The sequence below is a fragment of the Saccopteryx leptura genome, chromosome 6 (assembly GCF_036850995.1).
Source record: "Saccopteryx leptura isolate mSacLep1 chromosome 6, mSacLep1_pri_phased_curated, whole genome shotgun sequence".
Classification (NCBI taxonomy): Eukaryota; Metazoa; Chordata; class Mammalia; order Chiroptera; family Emballonuridae; genus Saccopteryx; species Saccopteryx leptura.
In genome coordinates this window covers 21,117,859-21,140,569 of record NC_089508.1, presented here as the reverse complement: position 1 = coordinate 21,140,569, position 22,711 = coordinate 21,117,859, and the positions used below count along the sequence as shown (strand labels likewise).

General features: G+C 39.1%; 1 protein-coding gene across 4 annotated transcripts in view; it reads right to left on the bottom strand.

Annotated features, from left to right (window-relative positions):
- CEP128 (centrosomal protein 128) overlaps nt 1-22,711 on the bottom strand; it is a 412,477-nt gene that overhangs the window by 317,413 nt on the left and 72,353 nt on the right. For all 4 annotated transcript variants that reach the window (XM_066342939.1, XM_066342940.1, XM_066342941.1 and 1 more), the window contains one exon: nt 17,492-17,608. In XM_066342939.1, the coding sequence (XP_066199036.1) occupies nt 17,492-17,608 (117 nt within the window). The remainder of the gene's footprint in view (nt 1-17,491; nt 17,609-22,711) is intronic.

Here is a 22,711-nt window from a genome sequence, read left to right as displayed (position 1 = left end):
AGTGGATAGAGCGTCGACCTGGAATGCTGAGGTCGCCGGTTCAAAACCCTGGGCTTGCCTGGTCAAGGCACATATGGGAGTTGATGCTTCCTGCTCCTCCCTCCCCCTTCTCTCTCTCTCTCTCTCTCTCTCTCTCTCTCTCATTCTCTCTCCTCTCTAAAAATTAATAAAAGTAAAAAAAAAAAAGAAAAGAAATCATAAGAGTTAACATTAAAAAAAAAAAGAACAGGAGAAATAAAGAAAGGAGTCAGGGCCTGACACAGAGGACAAGTAACAAGTCTTTGAGAACCTAGATAGCAAGCAATCAAAGTAAAGCAGGGGTGGGGGGGTAAGGCAAAAACATTGCTCAAGGACTAACTCCAATGAGGGTAGGAACAAGGAAGCTACAAGCAAAATGATCAATCTAGGATTATGTCCTGAAAAACACAACAATGTTCAAAAACATTTGAATAATAAAATATAAGTGAGCATACATGAGAGAGCTTTGGAGAAAGGTCGTTGAAATGAGGAGGTGAAAGGAGACAGAAAGTACATTACAAGTATTTAATAATTAATGGCCTTAGGTTATATTTTCTTAATAAAGTCAAAAGCCAAAGAAGACACAACATAAGTATTAATTATACATAAATGAGATTATAAGAATTTCAGGACAATTTACATCTATACATCATCTCATAAAACTGCAGACTTCAAAGGGAACCAAAGGCCTTAACTTGCAAGCTGACAGTTGACGTGTTACTTCTACCATGAAGAATACATTTCTAAACTTTCGACTTTTGCTTTGATAATATGAAAAAGTAGGATCCTGAAATATACGAGCAAAATAGAATATTCTTTAATCCTGCCAGCTATCACTCTCAATGTTTCCCAACACAAGAAAGATAACATGGCTATGGATACGGCGTCTATGATATCCATGAACCACACAGGGAGTTTTCTTTGTGATTGGAAATTCAAGTATTGAGTGAGCAGAAGGTTGAAAGAGATAAAATCCAAGATCTCTTCCTATTTCTTCTCCGTAAGCTTAGCAAACAAATTATTTTCCACCAAGAGAATATTAAAAGCATTTTAGTATCACCTGAAATTATCAAAGCCTAATAAAATAGACTATAAACAACAAAAGGAGGGAGAGGCAGGTGCAGGAGGCAAGGAGGGAAAACAAGAGGAAGACCAAGGAAGAAAGCTAAAGACATGATCTGTCAAGGAACTGCACATTTCAAGCTGTGCCAAACAGTGCTCAGCCAGCTCTGAAAGACAAATCCCGTAATAGCCAGTCATTCTTCTCCATCTATTTCCTTTTCATCGGCAGGTTGACATTAATGGTTCTTTCACAGCCTTACAGAAAAGTGTTTATTTTATCCTTGCAAAAAAAGGGAAAAAAAAAACTTATCCACAGGTAACAATCATAAAAAAGAGAATAATTAGTATGGTATAAAATAAGACAAAGCACAATGTTGTGAATCAGGAGTACAATGAGTCAGAATTTAAATAAGCATCTCAGCCATAGATCGGTAAAAGGTTTATCATGTAGCAATAAGCAATAGCACTGAATCACATTCACAAAAGAATTGCCTAAAATGTTTTGAAAACCCACAGTCTCAGCAAATACACCACCATTCCACCCAAATTGTCCCAAAGGGTCAAAAGGGGGTAACTCTTGCCCCCTGGGGCTACTCTGGACCTATGCAAAGCTGAAATAACACCCTTACTGAATTACAGTGTTTGTTAACAATTTTATTTCCTCGACTCAATGGGAACCTCTAAAGGGTGAGACGGCACTTCAAGTATCCTTAAATTCCTAGTCCCAGCACAATACCAGCACAGAGTAGGTACATGAGTATTGCCAAATGATATTTTGCTATGCATAGTGCTGACTACATAGTGTGCAACATTGATTCATTCATTCCTTCAAGAACAATTACTGGGAGCTCATTCCAGGCCTGCCCTGCTCTTAGATGCTGGAGACATGGCACTGAGCAAAACAGACTCAGTGCCTGCCTTCCTAAATCCTGCATTGGGAAGACAGACAAACCACAGGTAACAGAAAGCATTCTGGAGGCCAGAGAGCCGCGGAAGGGCTGGGGCATGAAGGAGCACTTTGTCGAGGAGGTTATCGAGGACTTTCTGAAGTAGACAGAGCTCTGAATGACACGGGGACACACGCAGTGCAACTGCTTTCACAACTGAAAACTCCTGGCTGTGGACACAGAAGCAGGAGGGGGCTGGCGTGTCCATGAAAAAGAGGAAGACCATGCAGTCGGTCTGGAGTGGGCAAGAGGAAGAACGATAGAAAATTAGGGTGGTGGTGCTTGCAGGGACCAAATCAGAAAGGCGTTACGCTGAGGACTTTCGATTTCATTCCAAATGTGATTTTGTTTGCATAAAATGAACAGTTTTGAAGAAAGATGCAGCACTATCTGATTCTGCGGGGAGGAAGGTGTTGGTAAGGAGGAAGGAACGGACACAAGGAGGCTACTGTGCCGCCAGGCAGGAGACAACAGTAGCAAGATGACGGACGAGAGCTGTGTTGGTACGGGGAACAGTAATTACCAGTTCAGAAAATATTTTTAAAATACAGCTGACACAATTTAATGGTGGACTGGTTGTGAAATATGGGAGAAATGGAGAAGGCCACATAACTTTTTTAAAAACAAAGTTATTTTACCAAGAAGAAATGAATCATACAAGCTACTTACTAGGACAGACCACACACAGGTACACAAGATTTAGCACCCGCTGTACACGTTCACAGGTTAGAAGGGTAATGAATAGGAAAGGAGGCCCCAGGACCATGTGTGCCCAGGCTCCATGGCTTTGAGTCACAGACTCACTCTACCTTGTTCCCATCCAACACTGCTACAGCCAAGACTTCAGGATTTCAGTCTCAGATCATAAACCAGAGACCACCTTTTTTTCACTGCCCAATAAAGCCCATTAAATAACTACATAATAAATTTGACCATAACATGGGAAAAGATGTTAGAAAACCCTAAGAAGTTTCTCATGCTCTGAGAAATAATTAATGTCACAGATTCTGTATTTATTTATTTCTGTATTTATTATTTATTTATTTTTAATTCAGTGAGAGGAGGAGAGGCAAAGACAGACTCCCGCATACACCCCAACCGGGATCCACCCAGCAAGCCCAGTGGTGGGCTATGCTCTGCCCATCTGGGGCGTTGCTCAGTGGCTCAGCAACCAAGCTCTTCTTAGTGCCTAAGGCAAGGCCATGGAGTCATTCAAGGTGCCCAGAGCCAACTCACTTCAACTGAGCCATGGCTGCGGGAGGGGAACAGAGAAAGAGAGAAGCGAGAGGGAGAGGGGGAACAGAGAAAGAGAGAGAAGTGAGAGGGGGAGGGGGAACAGAGAAAGAGATAGAGAAGCGAGAGGGGGAGGGGTAGAGAAGCAGATAGGTGCTTCTCCTGTGTGCTCTGACTGGAAATCGAACCCAGGACACCCATACATCAGGCTGATGTTCTACCACTGAGCCAACTGGCCAGGACCCAGATTCTGAATTTAAATTAAAAAAAAAAAAGAAGAAGAACCAGTGTACAGAATAGAAATGTAAATTAACTAGAAATGCAATGAGTCATATTAGAGCTTTTCTATCAAGTAAAAACAAGCAAACAAGATTAGCCCAAGTAAAAACACACAGCCTTAGCAACATCAGTAGAAAATGATTATAAGTGGGGTAGGTGGAAAACAGGGTACAAAGACAGTGATTATTAGGAAGATGAAAATGACACTTAGAAGAAAAGTTCAGATCTATATGTGATTTAAAAATTACAGAATCTGTCTTTTGGATACTTCTGTATAGCTTAGAAATATACAACACAGAAAAGGGCATGAAATATGATTACAGTGAAATAAACCCATATCAAATTATAGACTGTAGTTGTTTTTATTATATGTAAAAGATTCTTCCAGAGAAGGAGGGAGGCAGAGAGGGTGGAAAGAACCGTAACCCTGAATGGGAAGCATGAAACAAACTCTAACGAAAAGGCACAGAAATGACAGTTTTACTCTTAAATAAAGCAGATGTCTTAATACGTAATACTCAGTGTGTCATAATTGATCTTTCAAGAGCGGAGAGCAGCACTGCTTCAAGCATAAAATTTCAAATAGCTGTAATTAAATAATTAGATTTTTTTCAGTTGCAATGTTTGTGCCAAGTACACTTTTGGGAAGCCCTAAGAGTTGACGTATATATGTTATAAAGAATCATTTTTCTACAAAGTTTAGCAACTTCAATAAAACATGCCTGCTGGGTCACAACTGATGGTTCAATACTGACGACTAGTGGTCAAAAACCCATAGTAATTTCCTTTTAAGTCTCCTAAGACTCTTCATCTAAATTTGAAACAGGTAATGGAAATTATGTGAAAGACCAAAGTTAAAAGACATTTTTTCCTCACCAATGTTCTGAAAATTACAATAGAAAAAATTCTATCTGCAGTCTTTTAAAAGTCTTTCTGTCCATTATTTGCAGCGCTCCCAAACCAAAGCCGATAGGCATTTGCTGCTGAGCCGTAATAGGTACAATTTCATGAAGAGTCAATTTATTCACATACACATGGCAGAATTCCATTCTTTCTGAAATCCATAACTAATACTTCAAAGAGTATTACTTTTAGAATTCATGTATTTCAACTGTTCTATTCTCATTTTCCCCCTAACTTTGTCTATTAGACACCAGTATATAAGAAATCCAGCTTTTGCCTGACCTGTGGTGGCGCAGTGGATAAAGCACTGATCTGGAACACGGAGGTACCTGGTTCGAAACCCCAGTCTTGCCGGGTCAAGGCACATACAAGAAGCAACTATGAGTTGATGCTTCCCAATCCTTCCTCCCACTCATCCTCTTTCTAAAATCAATAAATAATAAAAATGTTGTTTAAAACCCAGCTTTCTTAAATTCTTAAGATAATTTGAAAAACAGTTGCTTACTTTATAAAAATGCTTTTACAAAGTTGAAATATTTAAAATTTAGTTGCAATCATCTGAATTTTTTAAGAATGTGGAATTTTGGTTAAATCATTTAAATGACTACATATTATATTAAACATCAAAGAAGTTAAAATTAGTTACCTTCACTTTCTTTTCTATAAGAATCAGCAGAACAGAAGAGAATAATACAACAATGTGTACAAACATTAGAGAGAAAAAGATTTTTTTAACCAAAAATGTTATATGAGGCTCAATGGTCATTCACATGTGAAAGTAATATTTAATCCTTCAACAACTATTCCCAGAATGTCTGCTATGTGATCAACGACACACTACATGGCCCAGAAATGGGCGTAATGAACAGAGCTCCCGCCAGTGGGAGTTTATATTCTAGTGGGGAAGACATTCAATAGTAAACAAATAAACAACAATTATAGGTGGTGTTAAGTGCTATGAAGAAAATTAATATGATATAAAAGAGGGCATGAGGCAAAAAGAGGCTCTTTTAGAAAAGGGGGTGGGGGCCAGGAATTCCTTTCTGAAGAACTGTCAATTAAAGCTGGGGAATGAGGAGAAAAAATGTCCCAATAAGACACTGAGAGGAAATCACCGTGACTAGAGCACAGATTTCTTAGAATGGTTTGCAGTTAAATATGTAATGTTTAAAGTTTAGAACAGCCATCTAAGGAAAGGAAATAGAATCTACAGCTTCAAAGCCAGTCGTAAGTCTAAAAATAAATATGCAACATATCTCAATCCAACAGTAAACAAGAAATAAATGAGAGGGAAAAAACAAATTAAGAGATCTTAAAAAATAAAGATAAAAACATTTCTAAATGTATCAGTAATCATAAGTGTACACTCACTAACCCAGTCATTAAAAGATACTTCATCAAATGAGATTATTTTAAATCCAGCTATTTGATGTTTATAAGTAACACACAAAATTAAAATTGCAGAGGAAGGATTAAAATAAAGAGGACAAATCATATCCCATGAAAACAGCAATTCAAGGAACACTAATATCCAGATGAACACTAATTAATAATTTAAAAACTAATTGACCAAGAAGTAATTATATCCATGAAACCACACAGTCACAAAATAGATAAAGCAAAACTGACAAAAATCACAGAGCGAAATCGACAATCCTTATCACAATGGGAGGCTTTAGACGGACGTATTTAATATCAACACAAAAGAACAGAACAAAATTTACAAAAGTGACCTACAAATGTATATGTTTGTGTTATGATTGTGTGGCACACAAAACCAGCACAATTAAAAGAGATGACACATCAAGAAATGGTAATTAACAGTAATAATATATAACAATAAAAAACTTCATCTAATTATCATTTTCTAAAAACTGGACAGCGAGGAGGACAAACAAAAAGCCATCTTTGCAAAAGGAGAAAAATAGTCAATGGGATTAGGGTTTACTAAAAGAATAAAAAGTGTAGCTCAAAATAAGGCCGAGATTTACCCTCCACACACAGCTTCCCCCATGAAGAAGACACAAAAGGGCAAGAGTTCTCACCTCTTCCCTCGTGACACACGGTGCCCTTCAGCATAGCACCTGGGCGGCCGCCCTGCTGTGATCCTCGGGGCGCCAGCGGCAGCCGATCCGCAGACCTGGCCCTGTCAGTGGCACCCTGCCTGCGTCTCTCTCTGCCTGCTGCACACCTGATCACCTGGGCCTGACAAAGGGCTGAATTCCAGAGCTCGTGTCCCAGGGAGTGGGAGAAGAAGGTGCATCTGCTGGGCTTTCTACAGAACCTCTACTTTATTTTTAAAGTGCCATTTACTTGTCAATTCCACCTGTCTTTTCTTGAAACCAAAGGAGGCTATTGGGATGGTTGAGGTGAGGGTCATATCATGGGCCTTTATAGGAAAGATAACGAATAATCGCAGTGGGAAAAGGGAGGCTGGTGCTATGAAATAAAGATGCGACAGGGTGGGGTAACTACAGAGAAGAGGGCGCTGGCTATGGGTATGAGAAGAGGGCCATGGGAATGGCCAAGCAAGTTCTCCAAGTCCGCCAGGGAAAGGCAAGTGGACGACAAGCTCTGTGCCTCCAACCCAAGTAGGGTAATCACCAGAGGAGAAGCGGTCGGGGAGACCAGCCTAGAACCTTCGTCTGAGAAGGTTCTCCTCTGACTTGATACAGACGTCTCAAGGGAGATGCTAATGCTATTAAGAGGAAATGAGGAAAACACTCATGGCTTCCTTGGAAATGTCCCCCTTAATAAGTCCAAACTAAATACATTAGTCAATAGTCCCCAAGGCTTTTCTCACATGGAGTGTCCATTTTACTCAGTGTCTCTGGGCCACAACTACATTTCTGAGAAGGAATGAATAGCTGCCTCTTTATTAGCTTTTTCATGACTGGTGTGGATGCCAAAAGATGAAAAATATTGTAAAAAGCCAGTATCAATTACTTTAACTTGCCTGCACATGGCCTTATTTTATTGATGAAGCACACATAGTATAGCTTTCCAGATTGAAACGCCACTGAGCTGAGCTCCCAACCTCCACTGGATTCCTCAATCTTCACTGCCTTCTCTTAAGACTCCATGCCTCGCCTGCCTCACAGACGTTTCCATGAAGCACCTTCCAACTTTAAGCCATCCAATCAGCCTGGATCATATGCAGTATTCTTGATGAGGGTAGAGGAGGGAACTGTTTATATGCTATAAAATACTCTAAAAAGCATATACAAATATATATCCATCATTTTTTGTTTTAATTTTTAATTGTGTTGACATGGTTCCAAGTGTGCCACTCAATATAACACCCTCACCCCCTGCACCGTGCCTCCTACGCCCCATGCAGGGTCTCTTTCCATTGCCACAATTTCACCCCCTTCCCCCCCACCTCTGCCCCCCTCCCTTTCCGTCTGGGACTTGCTACCCTGTTATCTGTATCTATGTGTTATTTATGTATAATTTGGCTAATACCTTCACCTTCTTTGATCCCGTCTCCTCCTCCCCCTTCCCTCTGACAGCTGTCCATCTGTTCCCTCTGACCCTGCCTCTGTTTCTATTTTGTTCCTCAGTTTATTGTGTTCATTAGATTCCACATATATGTGAGATCATATGATATTTGTCTTTCTCTGCCTGGCTTATTTCACTTAAAATAATAATTTCCAGGTCCGTCCATGCCATTGCAAAAGATTTCCTTCTTTTTCACGCCTGCATAGTATTCCATTGTGTATATGTACCACAGCTTTTTTATCTACTCATCCACTGATGGACACTTGGGCTGTTTCCAAATGTTGGCTATTGTAAACAATGCTGAAATAAACATGGGAATGTATATCTTCTTTTGAATTAGTGTTTTTGGAATTCATAGGATATATTCCTAAAAGTGGGATAGCTGGGCTCTGGCTGAATAGCTCAGTTGGTTAGAACATCACTCAGGAATGCAGAGGTTACTGGTTCTATCCCTGGTCAGGGCACATACAAGAACATATCGATGTTCCTGTCTCTTTCCCTACTTCTCTCTCTAAAATCAATAAAATAAACATTTTTTAAAAAGTGGGATCACTGGGTCATAAGGCATTTCCATTTTTAATTTTTTGAGGAGATGCCATACTGTTTTCCACAGTGCCTGCACAAGTCTGCATTCCCACCAGCATATACCCAGCATTTATCTCCTGTTTTTCATTTTAAATAATTCAATTAAAGATGAATAAATAACATTCAATTTTCAAGAAACAGCTAGTAAAAACCAAGTCATAAATTTCCAAAATGCCATAGTCAAGAGTTAAAAGTTTTAGCCTGATCAGGCAGTGGCGCAGTGGATAGAGCGTCAGACTGGGATGCGGAGGACCCAGGTTCGAGACCCTGAGGTCGCCAGCTTGAGTGCAGGCTCATCTGGTTTGAGGAAAGCTCACCAGCTTGGACCCAAGGTTGCAGGCTTGAGCAAAGGGTTACTCAGTCTGCTGAAGGCCCACAGTCAAGGCACATATGAGAAGCAATCAATGAACAACTAAGGTGTCGCAACGAAAAACTGATGATTGATGCTTCTCATCTCTCTCCATTCCTGTCTGTCTGTCCCTATCTCTCCCTCTCTGACTCTCTCTCTGTCTCTGTAAAAAAATAAAAATAAAAAAGTGTTACAACTTACCTAGGACAGGGGTCCCCAAACTACGGCCCGCGGGCCACATGCGGCCCCCTGAGGCCATCTATCCGGCGCCCGCCGCACTTCCGGAAAAGGCACCTCTTTCATTGGTGCTCCTGGAGTATTGTATGTGGCGGCACCCCAAAGCACAGTGTCGCTCACGTACAGTACCACTTCGGTGACGCAGGACGCACATGTCACAGCTCCAGAAGCGCATCATATCACTTGTTACGGCTAGCAGTGATAAATATGGAACCAGACATTGACCATCTCATAAGCCAAAAGCAGGCCCATAGTTCCCATTGAAATACTGGTCAGTTTGTTGATTTAAATTTACTTGTTCTTTATTTTAAATATTGTATTTATTGATAATAGCTAATCTAACAGGGGTGAGGTGGTATCTCATTGTAGTTTTGATTTGCATTTCCCTAATAACTAATGAAGCTGAGCATCTTTTCATATATCTGTTGGCCATTTGTATCTCTTCCTGGGAGAAGTGTCTATTCATGTCTTCTTCCCATTTTTTTATTGGATTGTTTGTTTGTTTGTTGTTGAGTTTTATGAGTTCTTTGTAAATTTTGGAAATTAGGCCCTTATCTGAGCTGTTGTTTGAAAATATCATTTCCCATTTAGTTGGCTGTCTGTTTATTTTTATATCAGTTTCTCTTGCTGAGCAAAAACTTTTTATTCTGATGTAGTCCCATTCATTTATCTTTGCCTTCACTTCTCTTGCCATTGGAGTCAAGTTCATAAAATGTTCTTTAAAACCCAGGTCCATGAGTTTAGTACCTATGTCTTCTTCTATGTACTTTATTGTTTCAGGTCTTATATTTAGGTCTTTGATCCATTTTGAATTAATAGCAAATGTTGGAGAGGCTGTGGAGAAAAAGGAACCCTCATTCACTGTTGGTGGGACTGTAAAGAAGTACAACCATTATGGAGGAAAGTATGGTGGTTCCTCAAAAAACTGCAAATAGAACTACCTTATGACCCAGCAATCCCTCTACTGGGTATATACCCCAAAACCTCAGAAACATTGATACGTGAAGACACATGTAGCCCCATGTTCATTGCAGCACTGTTCACAGTGGCCAAGACATGGAAACAACCAAAAAGCCCTTCAATAGAAGACTGGATAAAGAAGATGTGGCACATATACACTATGGAATACTACACAGCCATAAGAAATGATGACATCAGATCATTTACAGCAAAATGGTGGGATCTTGATAACATTATAAGGAGTGAAATAAGTAAATCAGAAAAAAACAAGAACTACATGATTCCATACATTGGTGGAACATAAAAATGAGACTAAGAGACATGGACAAGTGTGTGGTGGTTACCAGGGGTGGGGGGAGGGAGGACAGGGGGAGAGTTAGGGGGAGGGGGAGGGGCACAGAGAACTAGATAGAGGGTGGCGAAGGACAATCTGACTTTGGGCGAGGGGTATGCAACATAATTTAATGACAAGGTAACCTAGACATGTTTTCTTTGAATATATGTACCCTGATTTATTAATGTCATCCCATTACCATTAATAAAAATTTATTAAAAAAAAAAAAAAAAAAAAAAAAAATATTGTATTTGTTCCCGCTTTGTTTTTTTACTTTAAAATAAGATATGTGCAGTGTGCACAGGGATTTGTTCATAGTTTTTTTTTATAGTCCAGCCCTCCAATGGTCTGAGGGACAGTGAACTGGCACCCTGTGTAAAAAGTTTGGGGACCCCTGATCTAGGATTTTATGTGAATTTTGGACCAGCAAAAGAGTTGTGACTTGGGATTTTAAAAGAAGTATCTCTTTCATGACCCGAATACCCAACCATTCCTACTTGCTCCATTAAATTTAACTAATCAATGTTACCTTACTAGTAAACACCTGATAAAAAGTCTAATATAATAAATGTACCCTAATGTTAAACAAACACTTTATTGTTTGCATAATGGTTCAACAAAGAAAGACTAATCATGGTAATGGGCTTAACAATATTTGAACTTGATGAGTAAAAGTTCAGAGTACTAGAGCAACCATTCAAATTTGAAAGATACACAAAAAAGAATATTATTGCAAGAAGAGACCTCCATTGAGATACCAAAGCAATGCTGTTTAACCTCTGAAATATGAGGTCTGGAGGCCATGAGGGTACTTACAAAGCTATAAAAATCTGACATTCCCATGACAGCAGCGCCACATGAGCAGTAGAGGCTCAAAACAGAAAGTGGATCTCAGAATACACAGAGCCCGCCTGCTTAGACCAATAGGAAAGAAGAAATGAAAAACACAACAGTCAACAATTCCTTAAAATCTCTGAACAAGAAAAGGAAAGTGGCTTTCCCTCAACTGATTTCCAATGATTAATGCTGCTTTTAATTAACGGGTACAGATAAAGCTCTGAAGACCTAACACCTCATTAGCTCACTAAAACGATGTAGGTTTTAGCCAATGCCATAGATCAGGGGTCAGGAACCTATAGTCACAAGCCAGATGTGGCTCTTTTGATGGCTGCATCTGGCTTGCAGACAAATCTTTAATAAAAAAAAATAATGTTAAAAATATAAAACATTCTCATGTATTACAATCCATTCATTTCCTACCACTCATGTTCATGGTTGTGGGTGGCTGGAGCCAATCACAGCTGTCCTCCAAGACAACATCAAATTTTTATTGGATAATGCGTAACGTACATGGGTCATTGTGAGGTCAGGAAGTAAACTTCCCTCCTTTTAATCAAGTAGTCAGCTAGCTAATTGCAGAAACCCTATTGACAAAGAAGATGGCTAAAAGAAAAAAAGATGAGGAGTATCGTACTTTTCAGCAGGAATGGACAGAGGAATTTGCCTTTGTGGAGACAGTAGGTTCTGCAGTGTGTCTAATATGCAATGATAAAATTGCATCGATGAAACGGTCAAATATAAAGTGGCACATTGACACACGTCATACTACATTTGCATCGAAATATCCAGTGGGGGACAGCAGGAAGAAAGCATGTCAAGAGCTACTGTGCAGAGTGCAAGCTAGTCAGCAGCAACTCCGTGTTTGGACCCAACAAGGTGACTGGAATTCGGCTAGCTTTGCTGGTGCTTTAGCAATTGTGAGAAATGGAAAGCCATTCACAGATGGGGAATATGCCAAAACATTCATGCTTGATGTTGCCAATGAATTTTTTGATGACTTTTCGGATAAAGACAAGATAATCAAATGAATAAAAGACTTGCCTCTGTCGGTAAGAACTGTTCACGATTGTACCGTTATGATGGCAAATCAAATTGAGGCAATACAAGTGAAGTACATAAATGCACTATTCTTTTCTCTCGCTTTGGATGAGTCAACAAGCCATTTATGCCAGTTCAGCGTGATTGCAAGGAATGCTGTCGGTGACACACTACGTGAGGAAAGTCTTGCTGTTCTCCTTATGAAAGAGACAATAAGAGGGGAGGATTTATTCAAGTCTTTCACTGAGTTCACTAAAGAAAAAAAATCTACCGATGGATAAACTTATTTCGGTGTGTACTGATGGTGCTTCATGTATGGTGGGGAAAAACAGAGGATTCGTAGCTCTTCTTCATGAACATGAAAAGAGACCCATCCTAAGTTTTCACTGCATCCTACATCAGGAGGCGCTTTGTGCTCAGATGTGTGGCGAGCAGCTTGGTGAGGTGATGTCGCTGGTCATTCGGGAGGTCAACTTTATTGTTACCCAAGCTTTAAATGATCACCAGTTTAAAACACTGCTGGATGAAGTTGGGAATAATTATCCTGGTCTGCTTCTGTACAGCAATGTGCATTGGTTGTCAAGAGGGAAGGTGCTCAGCCGTTTCGCGGCTTGTCTGAGAGAAATTCGGACTTTTCTTGAAATGAAAAACGTCCAGCAACCTGAGTTAGCTGAGTGGCTCCTGAAGTTCTACTATCTCGTGGACATGACTGAACATCTGAACCAGCTCAATGTGAAAATGCAAGGCTTTGGAAATACAGTCTTATCCCTTCAACAAGCAGTGTTTGCATTTGAAAACAAGCTGGAACTCTTCATCACCGACATTGAAACAGGTCCTTTTCTACACTTTGAAAAACTGGGAGAGTTTAAAGATGCATGCACAGCAAGTGACCCTGCTCAACATCTTGATCTCCAGCTGCTAGTGGGCTTCCCATCTAATCTCCTGCAGTCATTCAAAGAGCACTTTGGAGAATTTCATGAGCATACTCATCTTTTTAAGTTCATCACCCATCCACATGAGTGTGCAGTGGACAGCGCCGACCTGAGTTACATCCCTGGTGTCTCCGTCAGAGATTTTGAGCTACAAGCTGCTGACCTGAAGGCCTCAGACATGTGGGTGAATAAGTTCAAGTCACTGAATGAAGATTTGGAAAGACTTGCACGACAGCAAGCGGAGATGGTGAGCAAACACAGTGGGGAGAAATGAAAAAACTTCAACCCGCGGACCAACTGACTGTCAAAACTTGGAATGCACTTCCCGTCACAAACCACACACTGCAGCGTGTGAGTACTGCTGTACTGACAATGTTTGGCTCTGTGTATGCATGTGAGCAGTCTTTCTCACACCTAAAGAACGTTAAAACCAGCCTACTATTATATTTAACAGATGGAAGTCTCAACGCGTGCATGAAGCTTAACCTCACCACATATCAACCAGACTACAAAGCCATCAGCAAAACCATGCAGCACCAGAAGTTGCATTAATGGTAAGAAGTACTTTATTCATCATTGGTTAGCAACAGCAAAACAACGTTATTAAAAAGCATTCAGAGACTTATTGTACTTCAAAAGTGTTGGTCTTACATAAAATGTACACATTTACTTGTATTTAGTGTTAACATTTTGTATGGCTCTCACGGAATTACATTTTAAAATATGTGGCATTCATGGCTCTCTCAGACAAAAAGGTTCCTGACCCCTGCCATAGATTGTTTCCCTGTAATATGACATTATACCTAAGAATCACTGATATCCTGGAATTTTTAATGAACGCTCCTAATCTCTTAACTTCTAAATGTCATAATCTTCACTAACATTGAATTAAACATTTTAGGGAGATAGAATGGCTAAAAGTACAGACATACTTTCTCACATACAGATTCAATTTCTCTCCATAGCCAGAAACAAAATGCACCAATTACTATTATCCAATGGTATAGGTATTTCCATTAGTATTTTTTAATATCGAAAAGAAAGCAAAGTGTTTTCTCTGCTTAAACATGACCTTTCCAGAAGAGTGTAAGTCACTTAACTTGGGAGTAGGAAAACGCATCAGCCTAAATTAATCTTTTCCAGTTCCCACTGCACCATTTCATCCAAAGCCACCTTTTAAAAGTGTATAGGTCACCGCTTATATTAAAGTGACAAAATATAAAATTAAACATTTCTTATCAATAGTGATCCTCTATTGTATTGTCAGAGATGGAATTCCAAATCACAGCTCAAGCTTTTAGTTAAACTGACAATTACAATGCAAATACCCAGGCTCTGGCTTCTTAAAAGGGTGGGAAGCAATCTTTCTCTCCCTCTTTCTTTGTAATTTTGTGCATTCTGCAAAGAGAGAAGAAAATAAGTATTGAAAATTTCTCTAATTTTCTTTTGCAAAAAAAGAACAATTGTCTCTTCAGTATTATTCTTATGCTCACCAGATGCAATTTGCTTGGAGAACAAATGTATAAAAAATCAAGGTTTAAAAAAAAAGGGGGCTACCCACATGCTATATCTAATTATTCAACAAAGTATCCTCTTCAAAGTAATTACCAACTAACAAGGGTATGCCTCCTTTTGTGAAATGGAGGAAAATGGATTTTAGAAAACAAAAGCAGCCTTTCCATCAGCTTATATGATAATTTCAGGATTTTAATTTCTGTTCTCGTTTTCATTCAGTAGCATATTGACTTAAAAATTTTTTTTAATCTTTCAGTTAATAACAGTTAATGATCTTCAAGCACACATAAATGGATTCGTAGAACACCACTTGTGGAGAAAAACATTTGGTAAAAGAAAAAATTCCTTTTTAATCTTTTGGTCTTCTTGTTATTTCTAATTTATACTTTAAGTATAGATCTAAGAAACATTTTAAGAAAATTTTGACAAAACCCTGGGCTTGCCTGGTCAAGGCACATATGGGAGTTGATGCTTCCAGCTCCTCCCCCCGTCTCTCTCTCCTCTCTAAAATGAATAAATAAAAATAAAAAAAAAATAAAAAAAAGAATGTCTGTTTCTGAAAAACTTACTATGTTTTAAAAAAAAAAAATTTTGACAAATTTATTTTCTATAATAATAATGAAACAAAACTGACATAATAAGAATTCACAAGCAACCAATAAAAATGAATAAATGAATGAAGAAAAAGGTAAAGCCCTTCCTTACAGCAGGATTTCAACTAATAAATGTAGACAAAATGATGGAATTTTCAAAAATCACCATTTAACATCACTTGGAGTACATTGTTTCACATAAGAATGAACAGTATATGCTAGAATTCATGGGTCTGATAACAAATAGGCTATTTTTACATCTCCAAGAGTCTCCCCATAAAGTAAATAATTAAAAATACATAACTGGCCCTGGCTGGTTGGCCTAGTAGATAGAGCATCTGCCCAGCATATGGACATCCTCGATTCGATTCCCAGTCAGGGCACCCAAGAAAAATGACCATCTGCTTCTCTTCCCCTCCCTCTCCCCCTTTTCTCCCTCTTTGCCTCCCACAACCAGTGCCTCCATTGGCTCAAGCATTGACTCCAGGCACTAAAGATAGCTCGGTTGAACTGAGTGTCAGACTCAAGTACTAAAAATATCTCAGTTAATTCTAGCATTGGCCCCAGATGGGGGTTGCCAGATAGATCTTATTCAAAGTGCTTGCAGGAGCCTCACTATCTCCCCTCCTCTCACTTAAAAACAAGCAAACAAAAAACACATAACTATCTATACCAGGCATCCCCAAACTATGGCCCACGGGCTGCATGTGGCCCTCTGAGGCTATTTATCCGGCCCCCCCACCGCAATTCCAAAGGGGCACCTCTTTCATTGGTGGTCAGTGAGAGGAGCACTATATGTGGCGGCCCTCCAACGGTCTGAGGGACAGTGAACTGGCCCCCTGTGTAAAAAGTTTGGGGACCCCTGATCTATACAATAGGGAAAACAAACTTGGCAGACAACACCTTAACCAAAGCCTCAGTTTTCATCAGTAATGGGACAAACTGACATTATGTGCCACTGACATGATATCATGGGTAGGGTCCAATATCAATATTCTCAATTTCTGCCAAAAGTCCAGAACTTGAATCTAGTTGTGAGGAAATATCAACAAACCCAAAATGAAAGAGATTCTACAAAATAACTGGCCAGTACTCCAGAAAGTTGTTAAGGTATAAATGACAAAGACTACAAAACTGTTCCAGATTAAAGGAGACTAAAGACGCGCATGACAGCCAGTCTATATGTGACCCTGTACTGTATCCTGGATCAGAAAAGGACATTTGTGGCAAAATTTAAATAAAACCTACAGACTACATCATTGTATTGATCCCATGTTAATTTCCTGTGATTAAAGAATAGAACACACCATATTATTTAGGTGTAAAAATATTTACATCATGAGTTAATTAACTCAAAAAAGTTGTGTGTTTATGTGTGTATATGAATATGTATAGAAAAAAACAATAAAGCTAATCTCGTAAAATCTGAATATTGGGGGAATCTCAGTATAGGATATATAGAAATTCTTTGTGCTAATTTTTCAACTTCTTCATAAACCTGAAATTTCAAAATAAAAAGGATATCTAAAAAGTAAGTGACATCTATTTTTAAATGGTTTGATGATAGTCTATCCCAGAAGTTGGCAAACTTTTCTATAAAGGGCCAGACCGTCAATATTTTAGGCTTTGAGGGCCATGCCATCTCTCTCTTTCAAAACTACTCAACTCTGCATTTGGGTCACAAAAGCACCTCCAGACAAAGTGGAAATGAATGGGGATGGCTGTGTTCCAATAAAACTTTACTTACAAAAATAGGCAATGGGCCATCTTCAGTCCACTTACCATAGTTGGCTGACTCCTGTTATGTCAAGGAAAATTAATCAGAGTAATTATACTTTCAGGAGACAATATGTTAAGTGCTTTATTGGCATTAAACTCATGTATCCTCACACCAATAATCACAGGTTCAAACTATTATTATTTTCCTTTTCCACAGAGCAAACGGGCCTGGAGAAGTTAAGGAGTGCGCGCATGCGCACACAGCCAGCAAGCAGTGGCCTCCAGGTTGCCCCAGACAGGCCATCTTCCCCCCACTAAACCATAATCAATATACTGTACTTCTCACGCAACAACTAAGAAACCATAACCATTTTAACAATGGTAAGAAGATATAAACAGATATCCAAACTCAAGACGAACATCTTGAGAAGGTATTTTTCACAAACCTGTTGTAGTTGCTCAGAAATAAGCCCCAGCTGATCGTGACGCTTTTCCACCAGCTCTCTCTCTGTGCGCATCTCTCTTTCTATTTCCTGAAGCCGGCGCTCCACCCGGTCTGAAACCTGAACACAAACAAACAGAAATAGTGACATTATAGAGCAGTTAGGCAAAAAAGAAAGAAAAAAACACAGTAAACTGAAGAGAGACTTTATGCCAGATATATTACTGCCTAAAGCACTTAAGATTGACTTGCTTGTAGAACTCTTTTTTCATGACACAATTATGAAACAGACCAATCATTAGTCTCCAACTAATCCAAACCCAGATCCCAATACACGACTTATCTGTTTCAAAGATTTAAACATTAATTCAATTGATCAGTTAAAAGCAATAAACTAGAAAAGAGCGCCCTCTGGTGAAACAGAAGAAAAACAGAAATTTTGCAAGCTACTGCATTTATTCCTCATAATGAGTAATAATAACTATGTAGTGCTTTATCATTTTAATTATCAATAATCATGACCTGCCTAGGAAGGTTTTGATGTTTATGTGCAGCAAATAATTGAAAGGGCTTTTCATTCGCCTGTCAACCTTTTACAGTCCTGTGATCTGCTAAAAATAAACCAGCTATAAAAGATCAAAAACTAAAGTCAAACTGAAAAACATTTCATTGGGACTGTCTAAAATAAACATAAAAGAATTCTCCACTCTGATGCAAGATTTTCCTTGCTAAATTTGGAAAATTCAAAAATGCTTCATGTGTTATCATTACATAGTCCCCCTATGTAAATAATGTAAATAAAATTTACACTATTTGATGATGTGTATGTTTTGTGCAGGTGAACGGAATACATTTGCATTTGTTTAAGAGAAACAATAAATGCAGCTGTGCTATAAGACATCTTTTGCCACCAACTCTATAAAGCCAAGAAACATCCTGGTCACCAAGGGTCTTAATAGGGCAATGAAATGTTCTAACTGGATTATGGAGATGGTTGCACTATTCAGCACATTTACTAAAAATCACTGAGCTGTACATTTACTTAAAGCAGATTAATTTTATAGTAAATTATACCTCAGAGCAAGTTGTTTTTTTCAAAACACACTGGTAAACATAAGTTTAATTAGTCGGTAAGTGCTAAGCAAAAATATTCTCTCAAAAAACTCAGCAGTTGTTATTTACTTCCAACCTCTAGTGATTAAAAACAAGATATTCACTATGATAGTCACAGTTCTTTACTAAAAACTCAAAATACCCCTCAACCTCAAGCTTACAATTTAACTGACAAATCAACCTCAATATCCCAACAAAAAAAATTTACTACTACATCTGAAATAAATGCAGCACCCGCCGTAAGAGAAAAAAATATTGAATAAATACTAAAAAAACCCCAAAAGTTGTTAATTCGTTCAATTTTTACAAAATGGAAATACCTTTATTCACTGTAAATATAAAAAGTAATTAACAGCAACACATAAAATAAATACAGAACCACCTCAAAATCATGTGTGGCCTGACCAGGCGGTGGCACAGTGGATAGAGCGAAGGACTGGGATGCGGAAGACCCAGGTTCAAGACCCCGAGGTCGCCAGCTTGAGCGCGGGCTCATCTGGTTTTAGCAACGCTCACCAGCTTGGACCCAAGGTCGCTGGCTCGAGCAAGGGGTCACTCAGTCTGCTGAAGGCCCACGGTCAAGGCACATATGAGAAAGCAATCAATGAACAACTAAGGTGGCGCAATGAAAAACTAATAATCGATGCTTCTCATCTCTCTGTTCCTGTCTGTCTGTCCCTATCTATCCCTCTCTCTGACTCTCTCTCTCTGTCTCTAAAAAAAAAAAAAAAAAAATCATGAGTGTGGTTACTATCAAAAGAAAGTTCAGAAGCCAGAACTGGTGGACTGTTGGGAGAAATGATAAAATGATACAGCTGCTATGGAGAACAGTGTAATGGTTCCTTAAAAAATTAAAAACAAAATTACCATAGGACCCGGCAATTCCATATCTAGGGATATACCCAAAAGAATTAAAAGCAAGGGTCTCAGATATCTTCACCCCCATGTTCACAGCAACATTATACAAAATAGCCAAAAAACGGAAACAACCCATCACCAGGTAAACCAATGTGCCTTATACATACAATGGCATATTATTCAGCCTTAGAAAGGAAGAAAATTCTTACATGTGCTATAACATAGATGAACCTTGAAGACATTATGCTAAGAAAAATCAGCCAGTTACAAAGAAAACTACTGTGTCGGCCCACTCATGTGAGGTACCTGGCGTAGTCAAATAAGAGGCAGAGACAGAAGAAGAAAGGAGGTGGCCAGAGGCAGAATGCCTAGGAAGGATTTGATGTCTTGATGGGGACTTGTTGGTTAATGGGTATTGTTTCTGTTTCCCAGGGGAAAGGGTTCTGGATTTGGCTGTACAACATTGTGAATGTACACAACAGTACTGAACTGAACACCTAAAAATGGCTAAGAGGGTAAATTTTGTTATATATATTTTACCACAATTAAAAATAAACAATACAAATGATAAAAAGTAAGAAATAAAAATAATATGCTCATACCATCCATCAAGAGAAAAACACTATTAAGTAGTTTGCTGTATACCTTTTTTGAACAAAAGTTGGGTATTTCAGTGTTTTATAAATGTTTTGCTGTTTGCATATCATGAGCAATTTCCCATGACAACAAATAAATCTATATATTCATTCTTAGCAAATACAAAGTTCTCCATAATTGATCATTTCCTCTTGATAATGGGATAACAATTATTTATTTTTACTAGTATATGCTGTGATAAACACTCCTATATGAAATTATTTTTATAAACTAAAAATACAACCTTTAAATGAAATTGTTGAATCAAAAGGCATCAGCCACTGATGAAGTTATTGATCTGGAATCACAAAACTAATTAGTGAGAAAAGTGAGCCCAATACCGGTGCCCATTTCCAGCAATATCTTGTAATCCCAGGTCCACTTTCACATTCATTGAGTAAGCATGCATGAACACTCCTCTGTTCCAGCTACTATGCTAGGTAAGGGTTTGGGATATAGTGATACACAAGCTGTATCCACTGACACTGCCTTCAGATAGCTCACTATCTACTGAGGACCGACACTGAATAAGTGGTTAGGATTTTTCTAACGAAACTCAGTGAGTGGGATGAGTTCTTTATTTCAGGAAAGAGGATGGTGCTTATTAGCATCCTATCAAATTCAAGATGTTCAACTAACCAAACAATGAAATCAAAATCTAAAATTTCTTAGACATCAGCTACTGCACCACCAGGGCCAGAACATGTGATGCTGTCGAGTTGCTATATGTGGAGAATTCTCTTCCAGTTTTGAAATGACATCGGTGTGAGGAAGCTTTTGATAAGGTTTCAGTGGTCCCTGCTTCCTGGTACTCGTCCCTCATGTAATTTCCTCCTCTTGAGTGTGGATTGGCCCTAGTGACTTCCTTCTAATGAAGAGAATACAGAACAAGTGATGAGATGTCATTTCCATAATTAGGTTACAAAAAATTGCAACTTCCATCTTACTAACATGTTTCTGTCGCTGGCCCTCTCTCTCGTCTTCTTGTTTGCTTGCTCTGATGAAACAAGCTGCCCTGTTGTGAGATGCACTGTGGAAAGGCCACGTGTCAAGGAAACAAAAGAGCCCTGTGACCAACGGGCCATGACAAACTGATACTTTAGCCCAATAATGTACAAGGAACTAAATGAGCTGGGAGGTAAATCCACTCCTGTCACGACGGGCGATGACTGCAGCCCAGGAGACCCAGAGCCCAGGAGCCAGCTAAGCTGTGCCTGGCTTCCTAACCCTCAGGAACTGCCGAGTAATTAATGTTTTAAGCCAGTAAAATCGGAGAAATTAGATAAGCAGCCATAGAGAACTAATGCAATTTTTAAATATTTTCAAATAAATCCTCACCCGGGAAATAAGCTAGCCAGTCTAACGAAGAAACACACAAACACACACCAGTCCATCCACAAAATTTCTATTCATTCTACAGAACTCTGTTCTCCATGTCAGAATACTATTATTCTCACCGGTATTAGGTTTCTCTGTAATGTAATGATAGATGACCACTCTTGACTCCCTGCTGTGCCACATACTGGCCTTGTGATTAGACTTCTAAATCAAGCATGCACTATTTGAGCTGTTCAACTAATTTAGTCTCTCAAAACAACATCATCATCCATAAAATGGGGAAAATAACTTGCCCTGATGGCCAATAAAGCAATGTGAGACAAAAAGCAGAAAAGCAGTGGGACAAAAACCGTGGATGACATGGTAGAAACTAATAGTTGTCTTTAATATCCACTCCCCTACCTCCATTTCTTCCATAATAAAGAAAGGTGGTGCCTGCCAAATATAAACCATACACTTTCTGGCCTCCTTGGCTGCTGGCTCAGGCCACGTGACTTAAATCTGGCAAATGGGACACATGCCTAAATGTCAAGTGACAACTTCAAGAAACTACCCATAGAGAGGGCACATCGTTGCCTTTTGCTATCTACTCATCCCTTCCTCCGTTGTGCCTGGTGCACAGGTGCTGCCACTTGGACCATGAACTTGAGGCCATGACAGCAGAAAAACAAGATACACTGCAGGTCAGGGTACAGAGCACCACAAGGAACCCTGAATTCCAACTTCGGACTTTCCCACAGAAGGAAATCACTTTTGTCTTTTCTAGGCCACTATTAATTAGAGGTTTCCAGTAATATACACTGAAATTTGCTTGACTGAAAGAAAGAAGCATTGAGTGAACCACAAAATGCTAAGCAAGTACAACTATTGGCTTATACATCCATTAGAACATGGGAAAATCATAATATCCTTGCTCTGTTTTGTTCAAGTCTGAAGAAAGATCTAAGTAATGAAATGAATAGACATTCTAGTCAGTGTTCAGAAAAATAAAGCATACACACACTACTAGCATGATTGAAAATAAAACGAACATAGTATTTTATGATTGCCAACAGTGGTAAAATTATAATCCTATGAATCCAACTAAAGATGAGAAAGAGAGGGAAGGGAGGGCGAGAAGCATCAGTTAGTTTTCTACTTAGTTGTACACCCATTGATTGCTTCTTATACGTGCCCTGACTTGACTCAAACCAGCAACCTGAGGGTCAAGCCAGTGCCCTCAGGATCAAGCAGGTGACCAGGATCGAACTGGCAACCTTGACACTCTGGAACAACGCTC